Genomic DNA, 26,071 nt, shown 5'->3' on the forward strand with positions numbered 1-26,071 from the left:
CATAAATTGAGTGCTTTGGTCAGAGGCAATACTGTGTGGAATACCAGGATGGTGGATAAGGCTTTCTGTGAGTCCATGGATAGTAGTCTTATCAGAAGCATTCCACGCAAAATAGGCAAACCTGTATCCAGAGTAAGCATCTGTTCCAGTGAGGACAAACCTCTGCCCTTTCCATGATGGAAGAGGTCCAATGTAATCAACCTGCTACCAGGTAGCTAACTGATCACCCTGAGGAATGGTGCCATATCGAAGGCTCAGTGTTGGTCTTTGCTGCTGGCAAATTGGGCACTCAGCAGTGGCCATAGCCAGGTCAGCCTTGGTGAGTGGAAGTCCATGTTGCTGAACCCATGCATAACCTCCACCCCCTGCCACCATGGCCACTTTGTTCATGGGCCCATAGGGCGATGACAGAGGTGACTGAGGAAAGAGACTGAGTGGTGTCCACAGAATGAGCCATCCTCTCCACTTAATTAATAAATCCTCCTCTGCTGAGGTCACCTTTTGGTGAGCATTCACATGGGATGCGAACATCTTCACAGTTCCTGACCACTCAGAGAGGTCCATCTTCATCCCTTTTTCCCAAATTGCTTTGTCACCAATTTCCCAATCATGCTTCTTCCAAGTCCCCGACCATCCCGCCAAACCATTGGCTACAGCCCATGAATCAATATAAAATTGCACATCTGGCCATTTCTCCTTCATGCAAAGTGTACAACCAGGTGCACTGCTCGAAGTCCTGCCCACTGGGAAGATTTCCCCTCACCACTGTCCCTGAAGCATGTCCTAGAAAGGGGCTGTAGGGCTGCAGCTGTCCACTGTCGGGTGGTGTCTGCATATCGTGCAGAACCATCTGTATCTGTGAACTAGGCCCTAGTCTTCTCTTCATCTGTCAACTGATGATAGGGAACTCCCCATGAGGCCATGGGTGCAGGCTGGGGGAGAGAAGGCAGGGTGGCAGGAGTGGAGACCAGGGGCAGTTGAGCCACTTCCTTATGTAACTTACTTGTGCTTTCAGGACTTGCTTGAGCCCAATCACATATACCACTTCCATTTGATGATGGAATGCTGCTGTGCACGACCCACATTATGGGTCAGAAAGCATCTAGTTCGTGATAGGCAGTTCAGGTCACATGGTGACTTGATGATCCATAGTCAAACGTTCAGTTTCCACCAAAGCCTAGTAACAGACCAAGAGCCGTCTCTCAAAAGGAAAGTAGTTATTTGCAGAAGATGGCAGGGCCTTGCTCCAAAATCCTAGAGGCCTTGTCTGTGATTCACCTATGGGGGCCTCTCAGAGGCTCCAAACAGCATCCCTATCCACTGACACCTCACGCACCACTGGAGCTGCTGGGTCACAAGGCCCATGTGGCAGAGCAGCTTGCATAGCAGCCTGTGGCAGAGCCTTCTCCTGTTCTGGACCCACTCAAAACTGGCAGCCTTTTGGGTCACTTGATAAATGAGCCAGAGTAACACACCCAAATGAGGAATGTGTTGACTCCAAAATCCTAATTGGCCCACTAGGCATTGTGCCTCTTTCTTGATTGTAGGAGGGGCCAAATGCAGCAATTATCCTTCACCTTAGAAGGAATACCTTAACAGGCCACACACCACTAGACCCCTATACATTTTACCGAGCTAGAAGTTTCCTGAATTTTAGTCGAATTTATTTCCCATCCTCTGGTATGCAAATGTCTCACCAATAAGTCCAGCGTGTTTGCTACTTCTTGCTCACTGGATCCAATCAGCAAAATGTCATCAATGCAATGGACCAGTGTGGTATCTTGCAGAAGTGAAAGCAATCACATTCTCCCTGAATCAGATTATGACACAAAGCTGGAGAGTTTATATACCCCTGAGGTAGGACAGTACAAATATATTGTTGGCCCTTCAGCTGAAGGCAAATTACTTCTGGTGGGCCTTATGGGCAGGAATGGAGAAAAAGGCATTTACCAAGTCAATGGCTGCCTACCAGGTACCAGGAGATGTGGTAATTTACTCAAGCAATGAAAGCACATCTGGTACAGCAGCTGCAGTTGGAGTCACCACTTGGTTAAGCTTACAATAATCCACTGTTATTCTCTAAGATGCATCTGTCTTCTGCACAGGCCACATGGGAGAACTGAACCAGGATGTGGTGGGAATCACCACCCTGTGTGTTTCAAGTCCTTGATGGTGGCACTAATCTCTGCAATCCCTCCAGGGATGTGATATTGTTTTTGATTTACTATTTTTCTAAGTAGAGGCAACTCTAATGGCTTCCGTTTGGCCTTTCCCATCATGATAGCCCTCCCCTAACTGTAAGGGAGCCAAAGTGGGGGTTCTGCCAGCTGCTAAGTATGTCTAAGCCAATTACGCATTCTGACACTGGGGAAATGACCACAGGATGAGTCCAGGGACCCACTGGACCCACTGTAAGCCAGACCTGAGCTAAAATTCCATTCATTGCCTGACCTCCATGAGCACCTACTTTAACTGGAGGACCACAATGATGTTTCGGGTCCCCTGGAGTCAACACCAGCTCAGAACCAGTGCTCAGCAGTCCCCAAAATGTCTGATCACTTCCCTTTCCCCAGTGCAGTTTCCCCGGTACAAGGCCAGAGGTCTCCTTGGGGAAGGATGGGAGAAAGATTAACAGCATAAATTGTTGGTAACATAGTGGGGTTCTTCCTCAAGGGGACCTGGCCTCCCCTTCATTCAAGGGGCTCTGGGTCTGTAAACTGGCTCAAGTCTGGAAATTTATGGAGGGGCTGTGATTCTCTGTTTTTATAATTCAAATTACTCTTTTGTCCACTTGATCTGGAAGTTTTCTGCTTATATAAATTAAATGGGAATGCAGTAGGCTTCCTATCAATTTCACTTCTAGGAGCAGCACAATTAATTAGTCAATGCCAGGACTCTACCTGAGTCAGACTATTCTGATTGCTGCTTTGCCTCTGTTGTCCATTATGGTAGTTATGCACACCTTGCTTTTGACGGTTGAGTGCTGCCACTTGGCCCCTGCCACCTTGGGATCCAATCATTCCCATTGCATTTAAATTTTGTAGTTGAGTGACTGCAGTTCCTACTGTTAGAGCTGATGTACAGAGAAAAGCAATTACAGAGATGCAAGTGCTGCCTTTACAAATCTATTTCACAAAGCATTAGTCAAGGGTATATCTTCTGGGGATTCTCCTGGCTGGGATGAGTAGGTCCAAAGTGACTAATCCACTCTACCATCCCAATCTCCTTAAGACTTTGGATCCCTTCCTCTACATTAAACCAAGGGAGATCAGGCATTTCCAGCTCACTCATGGTGGGCCACCTTGTAATCCATATCTCAGCTAACCAAGCAAATAACGCAAATAAAAACAGTGAAGAACCTTTTTTTAACTTCCTGAGCTGCACCATTAAATTCAACAAAGAATCCCTATTTAGTTGGCCGAAATCAATAAATTCAGCCTAATCCAACTCTATGTTCCTTCCACCATTATCCTACACCCTTAATATCCCTTCCCATGACTATTCTCCAGATTTCTGCTTATATACATTAGAAAATTCAAGCAGTTCTTTTCGAGCGTAGCATACTTTCTCATGTGTCACACTCTGAACCTCCCCTCTAGGGGCCTGCTGGGACTTTAGTCTAGTTATAGGTCTAGAAGCAAACAGGGATGTTGGAGTTGGCTCCTGAGGAGAATCAATATTATCTTGCCTGGCAGCTGCCTCAGGGGAGGCCAGCACTGTTGCCTCAGGCAGCGCAGGGTTTATCCCCTCAGACAAAGGTAGAAAGGTTGGTGGCAGCATGTGTCAGGGAGGAGATGTTGCCACTGCTGGGGATGGGGAACCTGTTTCTTCTGGCAAAAAAGGTTCATCAGCGTTTATAAGCTCAGTGTCCCCAGCTTCATCAGGGTCCTCCCACACATCCCTATTCCAAGTTTCAGGGTCCCATTCTTTTCCAATCAATGCCCTCAGTTTAATAAGTAGACACCTAGCGAGGTGTCTGTGCGTGCACCTTCATTGCAGGTCAGCCACTTGCATGAGAAGAGATTGTGTCTGTTTTTCCACAATTTCAGCTCTTTCTCTACAGGAGATAGGACTCACTCAGGGCCATCTTAGCAGATGTGAGGCTCAGTATCTGCTTCTGAAGCTGGAAGTTAAAATCCCTGAGTTCATTATTGTCTTTCGTCACTTTGTCCAGTGAACATAGAATCAACCAACCAGCTTCATTATGTTCCTTGGTTCTCCACATATAGTCAAAGGTATTATGTCTAGAGTCACTGAACTGCTTCCCTCTCATGAGCGCTGAATCAGGAGTGTCAAATGCACTTATTTTGCATAACTCTCCAAATAGCTCATGCCAAGGACTCCCAGTGTTCTCCATACTATTAGAAGTAGAGTCCTTAGCATTTTGGGGTACAGTCATATTAAGCAGCCAACTCCAGAAACCTTAAAACCAATGAAAGAACTCCATCCTTAATATTCTGTTCCTCTAGAACCACTCCTGGTACCAAAATCTGTATTCGTCAGGGTTCTCTAGAGGAATAGAACTAATAGGATATATATAGAGAGAGGAGTGTATTCAGAAGTGTTAAACTCACATAATCACAAGGTCCCACAATAGGCTGTCTGCAAGCCGAGGAGCAAGGAAGCCAGTCCGAGTCCCAAAGCTAAAGAACTTGAAGTCTGACGTTCGAGGACAGGAAGCATCCAGCATGGGAGAAAAATGTAGGCTGAGAGGCTAAGGCAGTCTAGCCTTCTCACATTTTTCTTCCTGCTTTATATCCTAGCCGCTATGGTAGCTGATTAGATGGTGCCCACCAAGATTAAGGGTGGGCCTGCCTTTCCCAGACCACTGACTCAAATGTTCGTCTCCTTTGGCGGCACCTGCATAGACACACCCAGGATCAATACTTTGCATCCTTCAACCCAGTCAAGCTGACACTCAGTATTAACCATCACAGCCCAGGAGTTCCAGATCAGCCTGCACAACATAGTGAGAACCCATCTCTATAAAAAATAAAATAGAAAATCAGCCAGGTGTGGTCACGTGCACCTGTGGTCCTGGCTGTGGCCTGAAAGGCTTAGGTGGGAAGATCGCTTGAGCCCAGGAGTTTGAGGCTGCAGTGAGCCATGATGGCACCACTGCACTCCAGCCTGGGCAACACAGCCAGACCCCAACTCTAAAAATATAAAACAGACATTTGCACAAGAATGTAAAAGCAAACAACGTGATATTCCGAATGTGCTCACTAGTGGGAAGCACCTGCAACACGGACGGCTGGGCAGGATCAGGCCTCCCGGGCTGTTTGGCCCTTTACTCCTGTGTCCTTGTCCCCATTGGCCTCCCCTTCATGTGTGTGTCTTGCTCGTGCTCCCTGACTGTGCTAGAGGTTTCTTGCCCCCATTCCCTCAGCTGTCAGGACTGGAGCTGTTGGAGGCGGTGTGATTTTCTACCTACTTCACCTTTCTTTTGAGACATGGCCTCCCTTTGTTGCCCAGGCTGGAGTGCAGTGGTGCAATCTTGGCTGACTGTAGCCACAACCTCCCGGGCTCAAGGGATCCTCCTGTCTCAGCCTCCCGAGTAGCTGGGACTACAGGCACATGCCACCATGGCTAATTTTTTAAGTTTTTTTGTAGAGATGGGTTCTCACTATATTGCCCAGGCTGGTCTCAAACTCCCAAGCAATCCTCCCTCCTTGGCCTCCCAAAGTGCTGGGATTACAGGCATGCACCATCACGCCCGCCCACCATTTCTTCACTGGTTCCCATTTAGGATGTTTCCACTTCTGCTACTATAAATAACACAGGTTTCTGGTGCCTAAAACGTTTGTCATGTTTTGGGATATTTCCTCAGGCTCCCAGAAGTTATGTCCCCGACGGGGGGTGGCTGGGCCATGGGGCTGACCATGCTCTTGTGGCTCAGGCTTTGTGTGTGTGTGTGTGTGTGTGTGTCTCCATTGGCAGCCTTGTCATGACCGAGAGGACTTGCAGAGAGTTGGGTGGGCTCTGCTGGCAGGGGAGGGTGGGGTAGATGTGGGATCAGGCTGGTGGGCTCTGGAGTGAAGAACAGGTGGGCTAGATCAGGGGTCCCAGCCCCTCAGGACCCAGGTCCTCTGTTGTCCCAGCCAGCTGTTCATGGCTGACTGCCCACTGGGGAGAGGAGACATCCTAAGTGGGGATGGGGTGGAAGAAGGAGCGATCTGAACACTAAGACAGACCATCTGGGTCTGGATCATGTATCACCTGTGGCAGTCCTGGTGTGACCCCCGCCTCCAGGGAGCCTTCCTGGACTTCACAGACAGACAGTGCACCTGCCCCATGTTCATCACCCCCCAGACTCCTTGGGAACCTTGATCGTCCTGTCGTCTTAGCTGCCAGCTCACTCCAGAGCCTCCGGGGGCACGTGGCAGGGGTGTCTTGTGTGTTGTTTGAATAAATATGCCAATAGCCACAGAGGGGCATTTTCAAAGAACAAATGTGTCCAGAGGCCTTAGATGCCAGTTTACCTCCACCAACACAGCCCCATGTATTAATTTATAAATTTTTGGTGGAAAGTATCCAACTTTCCTTGGCAGGAGCCCAATTTCCCTAGCTAATCATGCAGCAAGTCTCCCCTGAAGCAGCTTGTCTGTAGAAGCTACTTACCAAGAGCATATCCAGGAGGCCTGGTAAGGCTTTGACCTCTAATGGAGATGGAGCAGGGATGAGGATATAAAAAAAGAGGTATTCTCCCCTCTCACCCCCGCCTGTGTGGTGATAGAAGGCACAGGCTTCGGGGAAAGGTGGTTTGACTCCCAGCCCAGCTACTTCCCAGCTGTGTGAGCCTGGGCAGGGCCCTTGCCCTCTCTGAGCCTTCTTCCTCCTCTGTGAAATGTGGCCAATCATGCCTCCAAAGGCAAATGGGAGGCTGACAGGAGAAAATGTCAGGGATGGCTGGGCATGGTGGCTCATGCCTGTAATTCCAGCACTTTGGGAGGCTGAGGCAGGTGGATCACCTGAGGTCGGGAGTTCAAGACCAGCCTGAACCACATGGAGAAACCCTGTCACTACTAAAAATACAAAATTAGCCAGGCGTGGTGGCACATGCCTGTAATCCCAGGCTGAGGTAGGAGAATCGCTTGAACCCAGGAGGCGGAGGTTGCGATGAGCCGAGATTGCACCATTGCACTCCAGCCTGGGCAACAAGAGCAAAACTCTGTCTCAAAAAGAAAGAGAGAGAGACAGAGAGAGAGAGAGAGAGAGAAGGAGAGAAAGAAAGAAAATGCCAGGGAGGGCCCAGCCGGCATCTGGTCAGTGCTCAGTGAACGTTAGCTCTGAGTGTGGTCACCAGGTTTAGAACCAGGAGGGAATCTGCAGAGTGACATAGACAATGCCCTGAGACTCCGGCCCGGAGCAGAATGGGGCACAGAATAACCTTGCCATGACCTCTGCACGGAATTTCCCCAGGCCCGTGCGGGGCCATACAAATGTCTTCATTAGGAGGTACTCGGATCCAGCCCATCCTGCGGGTAAAGCCTTCTACTTTTCACATGTGGGTGTGAGAGCCAGGACTGTCTGTCTGCCCATTTTCTTAAATAGAGAGTCCTCAAATGCTTTAGACCGCTTTACCAAACTCTCTTCAGCTAAATAAAGCTGCGATTATGAGGTCTCAACATCCTAAAGGCCAGTGGAAGAAAACCCGGCTTATTCTCGAGCCAGCTCCCGCTCTCAGTGAGGGCAAGCCTGAATAGCCTCATTGACGGGAAGAACAGACATGCGCCCAGGCAGCCTCTGCAAACCCGGTGTCTTCCTGAAGCTTCCACAGATAGCTTTTGCTGCCAGAGGCGTTTTCAGAGTTCTCTTTTTGAATGTCTTTAAGCTCTGTTGCTGGACATATGCTCTTTTCTTTAGGTGACAGGATTCTCTGGGGGTTTTGATGATTCATGCATTTGGTGAATTTTGTTGAGCAACTGCTGTGTGCTGGGTGCCAGGTATGAGGCAGGCTGGCCCCTGGCCTCTGGAAGTTTGCAGCTGGTGGATGAGGCAGGTGGTGGGGAAATGACAGCTGCGAGCAAGCTGCTGGGGAACAGTGCAGGGTGACCCATGAGCACATCCAAGATTGGAATTGGGGCTCAGAATGGCTTCCACCTTCCGACTTAAACCCGTCCCTTCCCCGTGTGGGACAGGACCAGCCTCGGTGGTGGTTGTAGGGTAGTGAAACTGGCCAGTGAAGCAGCTATACCCCAGCCTGGGAAGGCGTCAGGGAGTCAGTCATTTGCCCCTCGTTTGGCTGTTTGGTGTTGTGTGGACACAAAACACTTGCTCTGTCCTTTAGCAAAGAAAGCTTATGTATTTTAAGAAGTGGAAATAAGACTTAGGGATTGAGGAACACTTGATGAAACTTGGATTTTTTTTTTTTTTTTTTTTTGAGATGGAGTTTCACTCCGTCACCCAGGCTGGAGTGCAGTGGCACAATCTCCACTCATAACAACCTCCACCTCTCTACCTCCCAGGTTCAAGCAATTCTCCTGCCTCAGCCCCCCAAGAAACTGGGAATACAGGCACCTGCCACCATGCCCAGCTAAATTCTGTATTTTCAGTAGAGACAGGGTTTCACCATCTTGGCCAGGCTGGTCTCGAACTCCTGACCTCATGCAATCCACCCACCTCGGCTTCCCAAAGTGCTGGGATTACAGGTATGAGCCACCACACCTGGCCCTGAAACTTGGATTTTAATCCAAAACCACAAAGAGACCTGCGAGGGAGCTCTAGTTATTCTCCTTGAAATTGTTGTCACCCAAATACATCTATTGCCCTTTTTGCTTGGGGAGCTTGGAGGCCACAGGTTTCCAGCTCTGGTCCAAAGCCATCTGTTGGGGCACGGGAGGGGCGTGCCATAAGTGAAGATATTAACAGTCCCTAGCAGAGATGCTCATGAATTTGTCTTTGATGAGGCCGCTCTGGCAACTGAAAATAGCAGTTTCTTTGATTTAGCTGGAGTTTACAGATTGGTATCCTGCTGGTCTCATTGCAGGTTCTGGTGAGCAGTTTGTAGTTGTCTTTCAGGTTGAAAACTGGAAGATAAGCTAACTGAGGTTTAATAAGTGCCATCTGTTTGGTTAATTAAAATGTTTTACAACATGGGTCATGGTCATAGTTGGAGAAATAATAATATACCATGTCCTTGAATAAGGAAAAGATTGTTCTTTTGGATAGTCGGATAGTTCTACATGTTGAGTGTGACATTATTGGACAGGAAAACTCCAGTACAGAAGTAACAGTTGAGCTGGTTAAGTGGCCCTGACTGGCAGGGGGAGAGAAGGGATGGAAATGGGCTGGTGTGAGGTGCAGTTGGGGTCTAGGAGCACTGAGGCTGGCTTTTGTGCGCCATGATGGGTGCATCATGAGGAAGACCCTTCCCCAGTGAAAACCCAGGGATAGGGAGGGGACTTCCTGGGAGTCCACCATGGCTTTGGGCCAGCGGCTGAGGAAGTTTTTTGCTTTGTTTTGTTTGAGACAGAGTTTCGCTCTTGTCACCTAGGCCGGACTGCAATGGTGCAATCTCGCTCGGCTCACTGCAACCTCCACCTCCCGGGTTCAAGCGATTCTCCTGCCTCAGCACCCCCCAAGTATCTAGAATTACAGGCGCCCGCCACCATGTCCAGCTAATTTTTGTATTTTTAGTAGAGACGGGGTTTTGCCATGTTAGCCAGGCTGGTCTCAAACTCCTGACTTCAGGTGATCCGCTCACCTCAGCCTCCCAAAGTGCTGGGATTACAGGCGTGGGCCACCATGCCCGGCCTGAGGCAGCTTCTTGAAGTTGCTTCTTGGGGGCAGAGGGTCAGGTGGAGGAGGAGATGGGATAGCATTATGATAACCCAGGTGTGGGCGGGAGGCCTGCTAACCTCTGGGCAGCCTGGCTGGTCTTGGGTCCAAAGCAAACGCGGTGAGCGGAGAGCGTCCCCATCTCATCTGGGCTGGTAGAATTCCACCTGGCCAGGTCTGTTCTGAAATGTAACTTTCTCTTTGCCACTGAAATGATTCTTTGTAAAACCAAACCTCAAACACGTTTAGTTTTCAAATTGCTTTTTTTTTTCCCCGAAGTGCGTTTTTGTTGAATCCCAGTGTGTTATTTTTTTCCACCCTCTCCAATATTAAGAAGAAACCTACACTCCAAAACCTGAACCGGACGAGATGAACGAGGTGGAAACGGCTCCCATTCCTGAAGAAAACCATGTTTGGCTCCAACCGAGGGTGATGAGACCCACCAAGCCCAAGAAAAGCTCTGCGGTCAACTACATGAGTGAGTTCGGGCCCTCCTCCACGCAGCCTGCCCTCCCAGCCGCCTCCAAAGGGGACAGGGTGGGTGGAGGAGGGGAGCTAGCGGATTTAGGTCTGCAAATCCACCAACAGTGGGAAACAGGGTGCGGCGAAGCTCACGGCGGCACAACCGTAAGACGTTTTTCAGAAACGATATTTTTAAGTCATTTCAAAAGCAAGCATTATAGGACTTGCCCTTGGGTGGCATTTTTTCCCCCCAGACAGGTATTTTAAGGTTAGACCTTCCCTTTTCCTTTCAGAAGGGACCTGGGCTGAAGTTGGGTTCCTCTGGAAAGCGCTGGCCGCGCAGAGGGCAGGAAGCATCCAGGCTGGCTCTGGCAGGTTCCACTCCTTCCTCACCAGGTCCTGGCTCTGGACTCAGTTGGCGCATCCATGAAGTAGGGGATAGTGGTGCCGCATCAGGGTTGCCCGGAGGATGAGCTGCAGCAACGCGGGTCACCCAGTGCCAGCTGAGGCCTCCCTGTACATTGAGATAATTGCAGAGTTGCCTATAACTCTTTTTTGAGATGGAGTTTCACTCTTGTCACCCAGGCTGGAGTGCAATGCACGATCTCGGCTCACTGCAACCTTCGCCTTCATGGTTCAAGCCATTCTCCTGCCTCAGCCCCCTGAGTAGCTGGGACTACAGGTGCCCACCACCATGCCCAGCTAATTTTTGCATTTTTAGTAGAGAAGGGGAGATGTTTCCCCCTGAGACTTCAGGAATCCCCAAAATATTGGGGATTGCTCACCTCTGGCCCTTTGGCTCCCCAGGCACCTCAGCTCCCCAAGCTTTTGTTCTCCCAGCTTTCACCTCCCCAGGGTGGAGCTCAGCTCACCTTCAATTTCCCCGGACACTGCTGCGGGGCCTCATTCGCAGCCGCTGTTTCTGCAGGCCTGGGGCTGTGCACTGCTGCGGGGCCTCATTCGCAGCCGCTGTTTCTGCAGGCCTGGGGCTGTGCACTGCTGCGTGACCTCATTCGCAGCCGCTGTTTCTGCAGGCCTGGGGCTGTGCACTGCTGCGGGACCTCATTCGCAGCCGCTGTTTCTATAGGCCTGGGGCTGTGCAGGGGTGTTTTCGCTCAGGCGGGGCTGGAGGCCTAGGCTGGATGCCCTTGGCTCTCCCCGTTTGCTCCACAAGCCTCAAAGGCCCTACAACTGGACCCCTCTTGGAGGAACAGCCTCACACCCGCCTTCTCAGAGCCCCTCTCTTCTTTTCATAACTCCCGTCTCCCCTGCCCCCACCAGTCTTTCTGTCCTCCTCAAATGTCTTTCTCTATGATGCTGGAGCATTCTGTAGCTTGCTTTGACCAGGAAATATGCGGAGGCCTCGTCCGTCCAGGAGTTCAAAATGGTGCCATTGTTTCTTTTAATAACATACGTTTACATCCCTTTTCAAACTATAACATGACTCCAAGACTGATATGTTCCCATAAAATAAAGCAAAAAGCTTTGCAAAAGGTATCTTGGCGATGGGGGAGATGACTCGGGTGAGCCTGGCTGGGTCCTCCGCCCCACAGATTCGGAGCAACGTCCTCCCTACCCCCTCAGGAGTCCTGCCCTGCAGAGCCCTGTGGGACCACAGGCACATAGTGTATGCCAGGCACCCTGCCAAGGTCAGAGTGCACTTTCTCTGTCAATGCTCACAAAAGCCCTTGGAGGTGGATACTGTCACTGCCCCCATTGTTCATATGTGGAAATTGAACCTCAGAGGGGGAAGTAACTTGTCCAAGGTCACTCTGCTACTGTAAAGCAGTGGGCCTGGGGTCTGAGCCCCCAGCGGAAGCCTTCAACCATCAGGCATCGCCCTTGCTCTTAGAATAGCATGGATTGGATTGCAGAATGTGCCAAAATGTCCCTCAGCATGGGGAAGGGTCTTCTCACCCTCCTGCTTTCGTGCCGTGATGTGTATTTCCGCACTTCTCTCCTAGCCCAAGTCGTCAGATGTGACACCAAGATGAAGGACAAGTGCAAAGGGTCCACGTGTAACAGGTGAGCCTGTGCTGGGCTGTCCTGCCACTGTGGCCTCTGAGGCTGTGCTGGGCTGTCCTGCTGTTGCATATTTAGCAAGCTACTCTCACCAAGCAGAACAGGGGTTAGGGCTGGGCAGTGTCCGGGCACGTGCTCACCTCGGCCATTGGCAGATCTTATGGGAATGCTGCAGGATCTGAGCAGGCTGCTCCCAGTGGGCCCCACTGGACGGATGGGCCACCCCTGTATCCCCTCCATGGTAGATGAATAAATCCATCTAGCTGATGCAGTCACTCAGATGACAAACACTGTCTGCCAAAAAGAATGAGTTTGGTTTTGGCAGTGTGACTGCTGGGCTGTTCTTTGTGGTAGTAAGCAGCCAACAGGTGCAGCCGCCGCATGCATACCCCCAGAGTCAAATGGGAAAACCGTGTCATTGGGAGAGGGGACCTTGCTCGTCTTCCTACAAATTCTGCCATCAGTTTGCCAAAAGCTGAATCGAGTTATTTAAAGCACATGTTAAAAAGGGAAGGTAGAATCTTCGGTTTTATATCACAAGGGTTTGGAATTTAGTTTGCCAGGAGAACACTTCACTTAGATGTTGGCAGGACTGTGATGAGAGGGGCTTGAGCAGCCAGGATGAGGCGGCTCAGTGGGCTCACATGTGGTGCTGTCGTTTGTTGGTGAAATGAGCCCAATGTGTCAACAGTCAGTGGCGGAATAACAGTGCCTAAAACCTCGCACTCAGTGTTAGGGTAGCACCTGCATGTCTCCATGCTGGGCGAATTGGGGAAAAGCAGGCAGTGCCTGGCAGGGGCCTCCGCCGTGTGCACTGCCCAGTGTGGGCTGCCAAGAAACTGGAGGTGTCCTTTTGTGGCGATGCATCTTTCTGAATGCTAAGCGCATCATGAGAGCTTCTCCCCTGAGTAGTACTCAGTGGAAAAAGGTGAGCACGTGTTGGAGAACATTCCTTGTCAGACAACATCAAGGCAGTTCCAGAGCTGGGGTGGGTGGGGCACTCCCCACACAGGGAGGAGGCGGGAATCTGTCCACACGAAGGCTGTTAGAGGTCTCCAGTCAAGAAGAGTTACTCAGCCCCAATCTGCCATGGTGGGAGCATCCTGAGTCTCGCTGTAGAAGCCGCCCACAGTCTGGCACACCTGTTTTCTGTTCATTGTGCTTTTACAAAAATAATAGTCAGTGGGCTTTTTTTTCTGACTTGAAAAGGTATCTACGCTCATTGATAATGATTCAAGAAAAACAACAACAAAAAGGTAGAAAGAAAAAAATGTGTCCCAAAATCTCATCAATACCAGTAGCAGTTTGATGTATTTCCTTCCAGTCTTTTTTTCTGTGCACAGATGAGGCTAATGCTGCTTATGTATTTTCTTTTTCTTTTCTTTTCTTTTCTTTTTTTTTTTTTTGAATTGGAGTCTTGCTCTGTCACCCAGGCTGGAGTGCAGTGGCACGATCTCAGCTCACTGCAACCTCTGCCTCCTGGGTTCAAGTGATTCTCCTACCTTAGCCTACCAAGTAGCTGGAACTACAGGCTCACACCACCACATCCAGTTCATATTTTGTATTTTTGGTAGAAATGGGGTTTCACCATGTTGGCCAGGCTGGTCTCGAACTCCTGACCTCAAATGATCCACTTGCCTTGGTCTTCCAGAGTGCTGGGATTATAGGCATGAGCCACTGTGCCTGACCTGCTTATGTATTTTTACTTAGTGTTTTCCAAGTATCCCTCACAGACTTCATGCTCAGTGACTGCCTGACACTCTGACCTACGACTGTACATGAACGTGTTTAGCCATTGCTTTGCTGTCTGCTGGCTTATTTCCAGCTTTTCACCATTATAAACAGTTGGGGCCAGGCACAGTGGCTCATGCCTGTAATCCCAGCACTTTGGGAGGCCAAGGCGGGTGCATCACTTGCGGCCAAGAGTTTGAGACCAGCCTGGCCAACTGGTGAAACCCCGTCTGTACTAAAAATACAAAAGTTAGCTGGACATGGTGGCACACCCCTATAGACCCAGCTACTCGGGAGGCTGAGGCACAAGAATCGCTTGAACCTGGGAGGTAGAGGCTGCAATGAGCCAAGATTGCGCCACTGCACTCTGGCCTGGGTGACAGAGCGAGCGAGACTCTGTCTCAAAAATAAAAAAGAATAAATAAATAAATAAACAGTTGAGATACGCTTGCAGGTCTGGCTTTCTGACTTTTGCTTTGTAAATATATTTACAAGGGAAACTGAAGAGCTAATGGATATGAATGTTTTTAAGTCTTTCTTAAAGGTTTTCTTAAACATCAGAGTGATTTATACTTCCATGAATAGCCGCACCATCATTGAGTTTTACCCTATTAAAAAATCCTTGCAGGCCAGGCATGGTGGCTTGTGCCTGTAACCTCAACACTTTGGGAGGCCAAGGTGGGTGAATTGCTCCAGCCCAGGAGTTCAAAACCAGCCTGGGCAACATGGCAAAACCCCCCCAAATTAGCTGGGTGTTGTTGTGCATACCTCTAGTCCCAGCTACTTGGGAGACTGAGGTGGGAGGATCACCTGAGCCCAGGAAGTTGAGGCTACAGTGAGCTGTGATCGTGCCACTGCACTCCAGCCTGGGTGATGGAGTGAGACTCTGTCTTGGGGTTTTTTTGTTTGTTTGTTTTTTGGGACTGAGTCTTGCTCTGTTGCCCAGGCTGGAGTGCAGTGGCACAGTCTTGGCTCACTGCAACCTCTGCCTCCCGGGTTCAAGTGATTTTCCTGCCTCAGCCTCCCAAGTAGCTGGGACTACAGGCACCTGTCACTACACTCAGCTAATGTTTGTATTTTTAGTACAGACAGGGTTTTGCCATGTTGGCCAGGCTGCTCTCGAACTCCTGACCTCACGTGATCCGCCTGCCTTGGCCTCCCAAAGTGCTGGGATTACAGGCGTGAGCCACCACGTCTGGCTTTGTTTGTTTTTAATGAAAAAAAAAAAAAAAAAAAACTATGGTTGACCTTCTATTTCTGTGGATTCCATCAGCCTCCGATTCAACCAACCTTGGATTCAATCAACTGCAGATCAAAAATATGTATTTTTAAAGTGTATGGTATTACAATACAATGATAAAAGACTGGTACAAATTTTAAAAACAATACAGTGTAACAACCGTCTACATAGCATTTACCTTGTGGTAGGTATTATAAGTAATCTAGAGATGCTTTAAAGCATACGGGAAAAGACCAAAGGTTATACACAAATACTAGGACACTTTACATAAGCGGCTCAAGCATCTGCAGACTTTGGTATCCTAGGGAAGTTCTGGAACCAATCCCCCATGATACCGAGGGACAACTGTGTTGTGCTTGTGTGAATATAAACTTCAGTCTGTGCCTGGGTAAAGTCTGACTTGTCCAGAAACAATGGAATCTGCATAAATGAAGCTTTTCTATATTTAGCAATAGAGCTATCGATGAAAAAAATGATAAACTCATTTTGAGATGTAATCAACGTGCTTATCTCTGAACATCATTTTGTTTCTTCCTTGTCAGGTACCAGTGCCCAGCAGGCTGCCTGAACCACAAGGCGAAGATCTTTGGAACTCTGTTCTATGAAAGCGTGAGTGTGGCCAGTCCTCCTCTCCATGGCTTGTGTGGGATCCCGTTGCATATGTTTAAAGCAGGTGGTTGGCTTTAGTAGGAAAAGATTTTCTTTCCACTCCTTAGTCAAGCCTGGCATTTCTAGAACTGGGGCGGGTGTATATTTATGGGCTTACAAACTAGCAAAGCCACTTTTGGGGACCGATCCTCCTGAAGGCCAGTCTACGTCTTAGACGGAGCATTCACACAGCGGACTAAGCAGGGAGAAGGGGCTGTTTGTCACTGTTCTTAGTTTGTAAAGCAACTCGGATGAGTTTTTAAGGTAAGCAACCCCAGGAACAAATGTGTGGTTATGGACAGAGGCGAGAGGCAGGAGCAGCGTGAGTTTTGGCTTGTCCTTCAGGCTTTTAGTGAGTTGAGGACAAATGTTTGGGTATTTCTGGTGAAACCTGCTGACAGAAGTTGAGAATATGACTCTGGTCTTCCCTCCCCTTCCCGCTAGTCGTCCAGCATATGCCGCGCCGCCATCCACTACGGGGTCCTGGATGACAAGGGCGGCCTGGTGGACATTACCAGGAACGGAAAGGTCCCCTTCTTCGTGAAGTCTGAGAGACACGGCGTGCAGTCCCTCAGGTAACTACTTGTGATCAGGGCTCCGTGAAACGGCTTTCCTGTTTGTGACGGTGTTGTTGAAACTTTGAAAAGTATCACACAGACCAGGTGTGGTGGCTCACACCTGCACTTTGGGAAGCCGAGGCAGGTGGATCACCTGAGGTCAGGAGTTCAAGACCAGCCTGACCAACATGGTGAAATTCCATCTCTACTAAAAATACAAAATTTAGCCAGGCATGGTGGCACGCACCTGTAATCCCAGCTACTCTCAGGAGGCTGAGGCAGGAGAACCGCTTGAGCCCGAGGCGGAGGTTGCAGTGAGCCAAGATAGTGTCACTGCACTCCAGCCTGGGCGACACAGCAAGACTCCGTCCCAAAAAAACAAAACAAAACAAAAAACAAACCCACAGCTCTAACTCTAATGCAAATGTGGTTTTATAATTTGATCATGATATTAATATAATAACTAACTTCCTTTATAATGTTTTTAATTTATCTTTTAAAAATTCGTTTATTTTGCAGCTGTGCTTAGATTAAATTTATCTTATATATTTGAAAACCATTATTCTTAGAAGGGGTCTATAGGCCTCACCAGGCTACCAGAGGAGTCCTTGATACAAAAAAAGTTAAGATACCCTGCTCTAGAACATTCTAAGAGCTCTCAGGCCGATAGGAAACAAGTAGAAAAGTGTCAAGTCAAGACTGCAAATAAGATAAGTATAGGAGTAAGTGTTCACTTGTAGAAGCGATTCTATTTGCATTTACCTAATGGCTTTTTTTTTTTCCTTAACAGCAAATACAAACCTTCCAGCTCATTCATGGTGTCAAAAGTGAAAGGTAAGCTGGCCAGTCTCTTTTGCAACCATAATACCTGGGTTATCTCAGATTTTCGTGGAAATTTCACTTCCTTGAGTCACTGACTGAATGTTTATCCTGCCTGTGAACATTATGGTTCTCATCATTGTCAAGGCTTTTTCAAGATGTCATTTCTTCAACCAGCTTCTAAGAATATCTGGACTTGGAATTGGCCCGAGATCACTGAACCAGAAACACAGGGCTGAGGTTGCCAGCTGAATGTCACAGATGTACTGACGCCTAGGGCTAGTGTGGCTGAGAGGTTTCACTGGGAGTGCCACTTTCTGTCAATTGGTAATGGCTACTTGGAGTGTTGTGTTAAGAAGGATTCTGAGGCCTCAATCTGGGCTCAGCAGAAAACAGAGCTTGATAGATTAGTAATGTCTGCCATGGACAAGAGAGGGAGGTAAAGGGAAGTGTGTGGCACTTACTTGCCGTCTCTGGCCCAGCTTTTTACATTGCTCAGTGTATGTTCATTTGGAAGGTGGGATGCACGATGGGTGAGCATGCTCCAACCAGAAGTGAGGGGATGGGTCATAGCTGCCCACATGGCGCCCTTGACTGGAATGATCTCAGGCAAGCAGGGATGTAGAAGCCATTCCAGCTTCCTCCCCGGAGCTCTGCCGGCAGACCATGCCATTGTTTTGGGACAGCAACTCTTATCATTTGCCCTCCATGCAAAAGTTCTAGTTAGATATCTTTATTAAAATATGTAGTAGCTTTTTTTCTTATTGCAAAAAGAATGCCTGTTTATTCCAGATAATTTAAACATGGAGTGGAACATTTTTTTTTTTGTAGTGATGACCTAAATTCCAGCAGCCAGAGATAACCATGGTGAACACTTTGGCAAATATTCCAGTTTGTTTTCTCTAAGTATTAGAAGTATGTACATTGGTAATATATATGTTGATGACTTTTAAAACTTGAAATGGAGTTACCTACAATTTGGTAACCTAATTTTTTCTTAAGTAATTATGCGTCTGGCTGATATAGTAGCTCATACCTGTAATCTCAGCACTTTGGGAGGCTGAGGCGGGAGGACTGCTTGAGCCCAGGAGTTTGAGACCAGCCCTGGCAACACAGTAAGACCTCGTCTCTACAAAAAATACACAAAATTAGCTGGGCAGGGTAGCACACACCTGTATCTCAGCTACTTCGGAGTCTGAGATGGGAGGGTTGCTTGAGCCTGGAAGCTCAAGGCTGCAGTGAGTCATGATCATGCCGCTAGACTACTCCTCCAGCCTGGGTGACAGAGCAAGACCCTGTCTCAAAAAAAAAAAAAAAAAATATATATATATATATATATGTGTGTGTGTGTGTGTGTGTGTGTGTAATATATTTCTGTGCCTTTAAATCAAGCTTGTACAACCCACAGCCCATTGGCTGCATGTGGCCCTGGATGACTCTGAATATGGCCCAACACAAATTAGTAAACATGAGATTTATGCATGGACCTTTTTTTTTTGTAGCTCATCAGCTATCATTGGTGTTAGTGTATTTTATGTGTAGCCCGAGACAATTCTTTCTCCAGTGTGGCCCAGGGAAGCCAAAAGACTGGACACCTTTGCTTTTTTATTTTTTTTGAGACAGAGTCTTGCTCTTCACCCAGGCTGGAGTGCAGTGGTGCGATCTCAGCTCACTCCAACCTCCTCCTCATGGGTTCAAGCAATTCTCCTGCCTCAGCCACCTGAATAGCTGGGATTACAGGTACCTGCCACCATGCCTGGCTAATTTTTTTTTTTTTTTTTTTTTTTGGAGACACAGGGTTTCGCCATGTTGGCCAGACTGGTCTTGAACTCCTGACCTCAGGTGATCTGCCCACCTGGGCCTCCCAAAGTGCTAGGATTACATGCCTGAGCCACCGTGCCTGGCCTGGACACCCTTGTTTTAAATGTTCTTCCAAACCTAATGTGAATGATCTCCCCATTGAATAGAAGTCCCTTGATGTACTAAACCAATCTCCTTTGTGGAATAGCTATGTAGAGCCACGGCCTGTTCAAGTGATAGACTGGACCAGCAGAGTTCAGCAAATGATGACTCATGGGTTAAATCCTGCCTATTGCCTGCTTTTGTAAATAAAGTCTTGTTGGAACACAGCTACACCTATTCATTCACACATCATCTATAGCTCCTCTCTACTACAGCAGCAGGATTGATTAATCTTGACATTGACCATAAGGACCACAAAGCCAAATATGTTTGCTCTATGGTCCTTAAAGAAAAAAGTTTGCCTGGTCGGGTGTGGTGGCTCACGCCTATAATGCCAGCACTTTGAGAGGCCGAGGCAGATGGATCACCTGAAGTCAGGAGTTTGAGACCAGCCTGGCCAACATGGTGAAGCCCCGTCTCTACTAAAAATACAAAAATTAGCCAGGCGTGGTGGCAGGCACCTGTAATCCCAGCTACTCGGGAGGTTGAAGTAGGAGAATTGCTTGAACCCAGGAGGTGAAGGTTGCAGTGAGCCAAGATCATGCCGTGGCACGTCAGCCTGGGCGACAGAGTAAGACTCCATCTCAAAAAAAGAGGCCGGGTGCTGTGGCTCCCACCTGTAATCCTAGCACTTTGGGAGGCTGAGGCGAGTGGATCACCTGAGGTCAGGAGTTCGAGACCAGCCTGGCCAACATGGTGAAAGACAGAGTCTTGCTCTTCAAGACTCTATTTTCTACTGAAAATAGAAAAAATAGCCAGGCGTGGTGGCGTGTGCCTGTAATCCCAGCTACTCGGGAGGCTGAGGCAGGAGAATCACTTGAACCCGGGGTGGAGGTTGCAGTGAGCCAAGATCGTGCCATTGTACTCCAGCCCGGGCAACAAGAGCAAAATTCTGTCTCAAAGAAAAAAAGAAAAAGAAAAAGTTTACCTAGCCCTGGACTAAATAAAGATATGCTGTCAAAGATCACAGGTGGCCCGTATTAGAACTGTTTCCTTACCTCTGTTGTTTAAACACAATAAATGACCTTGAAAAAAAAAAAGCCCCTCGCCCCTCAGCAGGGATGAATGTGCTTTGACTAACAGCAGGAGGTGGGTGGCACGTCAGCAAGAGCTCTAGAGCAGGCACTGGAAACCTGAGCTCCCACCTCAGTCCTGGGAGGCCTCCAGGGGCACTCCCAGCTCTCTGGGCTCCCATTTCCTCATCTGCGTACTCAGAGTAACACCTGCTATGAGGAGCAAAGGTGATCAAGTCAGGAAAAGCTTCCAAATAAGACAGTCACCATTCAGATGAAAAGCACCATCAGCTCCACAGAGAAACCACTGGGGGTGACAACACCCTCAACCCGCAGACACACTCAGGCCGTGGGTTTGGTCTCATCTCTTGAGTGCCCCTAGGTGGGGTACGAGGAGCCTGCTGGGTCCTAGTCCCAGCTCTGTTCAAGGGCCCAGGGAACCCATAGGCCCTGGTAGTCTAGTGACCCATTTCACAGCCCGGTAGCCTGAGGCCCAGGCATGCTGGGACCTGACCCTTTCCCCCTTGCTCCTGTTCACAGTGCAGGATTTGGACTGCTACACCACCGTTGCTCAGCTGTGCCCTTTTGAAAAGCCAGCGACTCACTGCCCAAGGTAAGGTGGGCCTGATCTGTCATCTTTTCTATGCATGATGTTAGATGTAGCTTTTTAGGTTGGGTGAGGTGGCTTATGCCTGTAATCCCAGCACTTTGGGAGGCCGAGGCAGGTGGATCACTTGAGGCCAGGAGTTGGTGACCAGCCTGGCCAACATGGTGGAACCCCATTTCTACTAAATTAAAAACAAATTAGTCAGCCATGGTGGTGGGTGCCTGTAATCCCACCTATTCGGGAAGCTGAGGCAGGAGAATTGCTTGAACCCGGGAGGCAGAGGTTGCAATGAGCTGAGATCACGTCATTGTCCCCCAGCCTGGGTGACAAGAGTGAAACTCTGCCCCAAAATAAATAAAATAAAAATAAAAAATCAGCTTTATTGAGGTACATGATACCATCCACCCATTAGAAGTACACAATGTGGGCCAGGTGCAGTGGCTCACGCCTGTAATCTCAGCACTTTGGGAGGCCGAGACGGGCGGATCACAAGGTCAGGAGATCGAGACCATCCTGGCTAACACGGTGAAACCCCGTCTCTACTAAAAAATACAAAAAATTAGCCAGGTGTGGTGGCGGGCGCCTGTAGTCCCAGCTACTCGGGAGGCTGAGGCAGGAGAATGGCGTGAACCCAGGAGGCGGAGCTTGCAGTGAGCTGAGATCCGGCCACTGCACTCCAGCCTGGGCGACAGAGCGAGACTCCGTCTCAAAAAAAGAAAAAAAAAGAAGTACACGATGTGTTTTGGTCAAGGCATACAGGTCACGACCACCACCCATCAAAGCATAGGACACTGTCACCACCCCATGTCATTACTGCCCTGGTGGTCAGTCCCTCTCCCTCCACCTCTCAGCCACGCCCCTGCCACCAGGGAGCTTCTTTCTATTGCTCTGATTTTGCTTTTTCAGCAAAATTATGGCGCCGTGGTGGGGTGTGGTCCTGGGTGTCTGTGGCTTCTCTCCGTCTGTGTCACGTGTTGGAGACTCAGCCGTGTTGTGGAGCGTGTTTGTTTATTCTTTCAAATCCTTACGCGGCATTCCATTCTGTGGATACGTGACAACGGGTTCGTCCCAGGAATCAGTTCTACAGGCAGCTAACCCCAAATGACTAATCCGTGGAGGATGAGGCCTCCCAGCATAAAATAAAGGGTGTCCTGGCAATACCTGTCACTGAAGTTCCTGGTAGATCCTCTTGGGAAGGGAACGCAGGACACATGCTCGTATTTGAATGGGTTGAGGCGCCTCCTCAGATGGAAAAGACCACGGGTCTCTGGGACGTCTCCACTTTATAGATGTTCCCCAGGGTTCAGATCATATAATACATCTGTAATGCTAAGCTGCCCTTCAAACAGAGCACACTTTCTGACTTAGCTCCATTGTAAAATTAGAAATAGAATGAGAGTCCCAGGACCCTGGGTTGAAATGCTCTGAGGATGAAGACATCTGCCCTGGAGGCTGGGTGGTGTGGCCTTCATGAGCCCTTATACGGGGCTGGAGACCTGTGGATTCTCCAAGGGACAATAAGTGGGGACCCCAGGGTCTGAGCAGGGAAAGGCCTGGGAGGGCAATGGTTGGGAGGGGCCCAGACTCCTTTCCCTTGGCCACCACCCCACTTCAGCCTTTCTCTGGGCCTCCACTGCCTCCGCACCACCGTCTTCATCCCCCTTGAATGTTCGAGTGGGGATAACAGCCTTTTAGTAGATTTTCCCTGATTATTAGAAAGAAGCAGAAGGAAAGAATTTCAGAAAATACAAACAGAAAAACTTGACAGAATACAGTATCCAAAATGTTAATTTCTGACCTGCCATTCCAAAAGAAGTAGGAGAGAATGGAGAATGTTCTTAGACTCTCTCCAATTCTTTTTTTTGTTTGTTTTCTTTGTTTTTGAGACCAAGTTTTGCTCTTGTTGCCCAGGCTGGAGTGCAGTGGTGCATCTTGGCTCACTGCAACCTCTGCCTCCCAGGTTCAAGCCATTCTCCTGCCTCAGCCTCCCTAGTAGCTGGGATTACAGGCCTGCACCACCACGCCTGGCTAATTTTGTATTTTTAGTAGAGATGGGGTTTCCCCATGTTGGCCAGGCTGGTCTTGAACTCCCGACCTCAGGTGATCCACCTGCCTCAGCCTTCCAAAGTGCTGGCGTTACAGTTGTGAGCCACCACACCTGGCCTTTTTTTTTTTTTTTTTTTTTTTAAATCCACACACACACCCTTTCTCTCTACCCACTCATTTCCCTTTCTCCCCGCCCCTAAGAACTGTTTCAACTTCTCAGTACGTTTGCCAGGCCTTCTTCCTTCCTGTAATTCTGCCCATCTGGGGCCCTATGGCCTCTAGCTGCCATTTTGGTTTCTTGATCCCTGGGCTCCAGCCCACGGTGGACTGTTCCGGATAAACAAAGAAGATCTTTTCTTAAGTAAAGCCCGTGCTCTTTCCCAGCTTGAGTTTGTCAAACCACCCAGGGGTCACTCATTTCCAGTTTGAGGTGCTTTCCTCATCCCCTGGAGCATCTGTGGGGACTGACACGGAGTGATCTAACCCCTTCCACCGCAGGTTATCAGTGCCCCATCCTTGGAATATTCTGTGACTCACTGAGGTGAGGGCCCTCCACCCTTTCCTCCTCCACACAGGGAAGCGGCCTTAGAAAAAGTCTCTCGATGCTAATCTCCGTAATGTACCCACAGTATGAACTGGCCAACACCCAAGAATGGGAGGGGCGGCCTCACAATTCCACACTCTTCTCTCTTAGATGTTGATTCCCTTTACCTTTTTGTTTATGCATGTCTTTCGTGGATGTGTATTTAAAATTTAAAAAAAAATTTTTTTTTTAATTCTATCTACACTGTTTTTAAAAATTCTATCTACACTGTTTAAGAGAAGCAAAAATATGAATATCTTTACCTCTGCTGAGGGTGGGAAGTATTGTTTTTTTTCTTGATGAGGAAAACTCTATGGTGGTTTCCTTTCGTCTAAGAGCTTAAATCTTGGAATTCAAATAAAGAGAGCCAGCTTAAGAAGTTTGGTTTTCTGTGCTCAGACCCATCACATAAATGCTTCCTGTTTTCCAGAGTCCGTTGTCCGGCACACTGTAAAGACGAGCCTTCCTACTGGGCTCCGGTGTTTGGAACCAACATCTACGCAGATGTGAGTAGGATGCATTTGCAACAACTGCCTCTCAAAGCCTGTTAAGACCTCGACATGCAAGCTCCAAAATCTGGATACTTGAGACTTTATTCCAGTGCCTCTTAGCTAAATTAATTAATTAATTAATTTATTTATTTAGAGACGGAGTCTCACTCTGTTGCCCAGACTGGAGTGTAGTGGAGTAATCTTGGCTCACTGTAACCTCTGCCTGCCGGGTTCAAATGATTCCCATACCTCAGCCTCCCAAGTAACTGGGGTTACACAGTGCACCACCATGACTAGCTAATTTTTGTATTTTTAGTAGAGACAGGGTTTCACCATGTTGGCCAGGCTGGTTTTGAACTCCCGACCTCAGATGATCCGCCCACCTCTGCTTCCCAAAGCACTGGGATTCCAGGTGTGAGTCACTGCAGCCAGCCAACCCCTTAGCTAAGTTTAGATCACTCATTTCTGCAAACATTGCCCCCATTTCCCCATTTCTAGAGATAGTAGTGCTTCCGCCTACCTGTCCTCATGAATGTAGATTCAGGAGTGCCTGGCCTTACTCAATGTTTTCATAGTTTGAAGGCTCTCATGCTTCAGACAGTTCATTTTTCCAGCTATTTAGTCATCTTCCCAGCTCTCTGGATGCATTTATAGAAACTGGTCCACGCACTGTATTTCTTCTCGGTTATGCACACACCTAGCTAAAAGCACAAAGACGATAATACAGACTACCCTAATTTACTGCTTGTTAATAGCACTCTTGTTATACGAATCTCTTCCTCTATTTTTTCCCTCCAAATTTTAACCAGGGAGCTTTAGCCTGGTTTTTCTTAGGTGAATCCTGCAGAACATAGTCTGTTCCCTCTGGTTGTCCAGGGTTTGGGGACATGATGACACAGACGATGTGATTGTGGTCCCAGTTCTGCTGCCAGCAGGCTATGTGATCTTGCCAAGCTATTTCCTTGTGGTTGAATGGCCCAGAACTGGGATTATCAAATCCAGGGAATCTTCTAGATCTAAAATTCTGTGATTAGGGCAGCATCATTCATCTCTAGCTAATGTTTTTTATTTTTTATTTTCTGAATAGAGACAGGGTCTCACTATGTTGCCCAGGCTGATCTCGAACTCCTGGGATCGAGCAATCCATCCTCCTTGGCCTCCCAAAGTGCTGGGATTATAGGGGTGAGCCACCACACCCAGCCTGCAGATAGTGCTTTACTCAGCTGCTTGTCATCATCCCCTCCTTTACAGCTCTCCCCCGCCTCCCCACCACCATCTTTGCCTCTGTCTGCATTAATTTGTTCCAGATTCCTGTAAATATGAGGTCACTGGGCTCTGTAAGGTCAGAGCAGGCTTCATGACTAAGCGTTTTCCCCCTATCTTTTTTCTTTCCTCTTTAAATGGGTCTTTTTTTCTTCTTGAAAGTGATTCAGCTAAAATTGAGTTATAAGGGTTAGAATTTTTATGAAGGAGTAAAATAATATATGTCGATTATTACACCAAATGTTTGAACCAAATTCTACCATTAAGAGACAGAGGCTGAGGTTTTCAAATGATATAAAAATAAAGAGCTGGGCAAAGCTATCCCAGTCAAATACAAACACACACATGAAAAGCAAGAGTGGCAATATTCCTCTCTGAAAAAGTGGAATTTAAAGTTAAATGTACTGAATGAGATAAAGTAATGTTACACAATGGCACAAAAAATACGATTTACTGGAAAAGGAATAAAAACTATACACACCAAACAATATAGCAGCTAAACCTATAAAGCAAAAAAAAAAGAAAAAAGAAAAAAAGAAATGCAAGAACTTAATGGATGTTTGCAACAATAGAAGGCTACTTTTTTTTTTTTTTGAGACAGAGTTTCACTCCTGTCCCCCAGGCTGGAGTGCAATGGCACAATCTCGGCTCACTGCAGCCTCCCAGGTTCAAGCGATTCTCCTGCCTCAGCCTCCCAAGTAGCTGGAATTACAGGCGCCTGCCACCACACCCAGCTAATTTTTGTATTTTTAGTAGAGATGGGGTTTCACCATGTTGGCCAGGCTGGTCTCGAACTCCTGACCTCAGGTGATCCACCCGCTTTGGCCTCCCAAAGTGCTGGGATTAC

General features: G+C 48.2%; 1 protein-coding gene across 1 annotated transcript in view; it reads left to right on the forward strand.

Annotated features, from left to right (window-relative positions):
* CRISPLD2 (cysteine rich secretory protein LCCL domain containing 2) overlaps positions 1-26,071 on the forward strand; it is an 89,944-nt gene that overhangs the window by 36,571 nt on the left and 27,302 nt on the right. Inside the window, exons 7-13 of the mRNA XM_033219191.1 lie at positions 10,115-10,258; positions 12,207-12,267; positions 15,778-15,844; positions 16,328-16,458; positions 17,231-17,274; positions 20,775-20,847; positions 23,901-23,976. Coding sequence (XP_033075082.1) covers positions 10,115-10,258; positions 12,207-12,267; positions 15,778-15,844; positions 16,328-16,458; positions 17,231-17,274; positions 20,775-20,847; positions 23,901-23,976 — 596 coding nt within the window. The remainder of the gene's footprint in view (positions 1-10,114; positions 10,259-12,206; positions 12,268-15,777; positions 15,845-16,327; positions 16,459-17,230; positions 17,275-20,774; positions 20,848-23,900; positions 23,977-26,071) is intronic.

This window comes from Trachypithecus francoisi, unplaced genomic scaffold (assembly GCF_009764315.1).
Source record: "Trachypithecus francoisi isolate TF-2019V2 unplaced genomic scaffold, Tfra_2.0 Lachesis_group10, whole genome shotgun sequence".
In the NCBI taxonomy this organism is placed as follows: Eukaryota; Metazoa; Chordata; class Mammalia; order Primates; family Cercopithecidae; genus Trachypithecus; species Trachypithecus francoisi.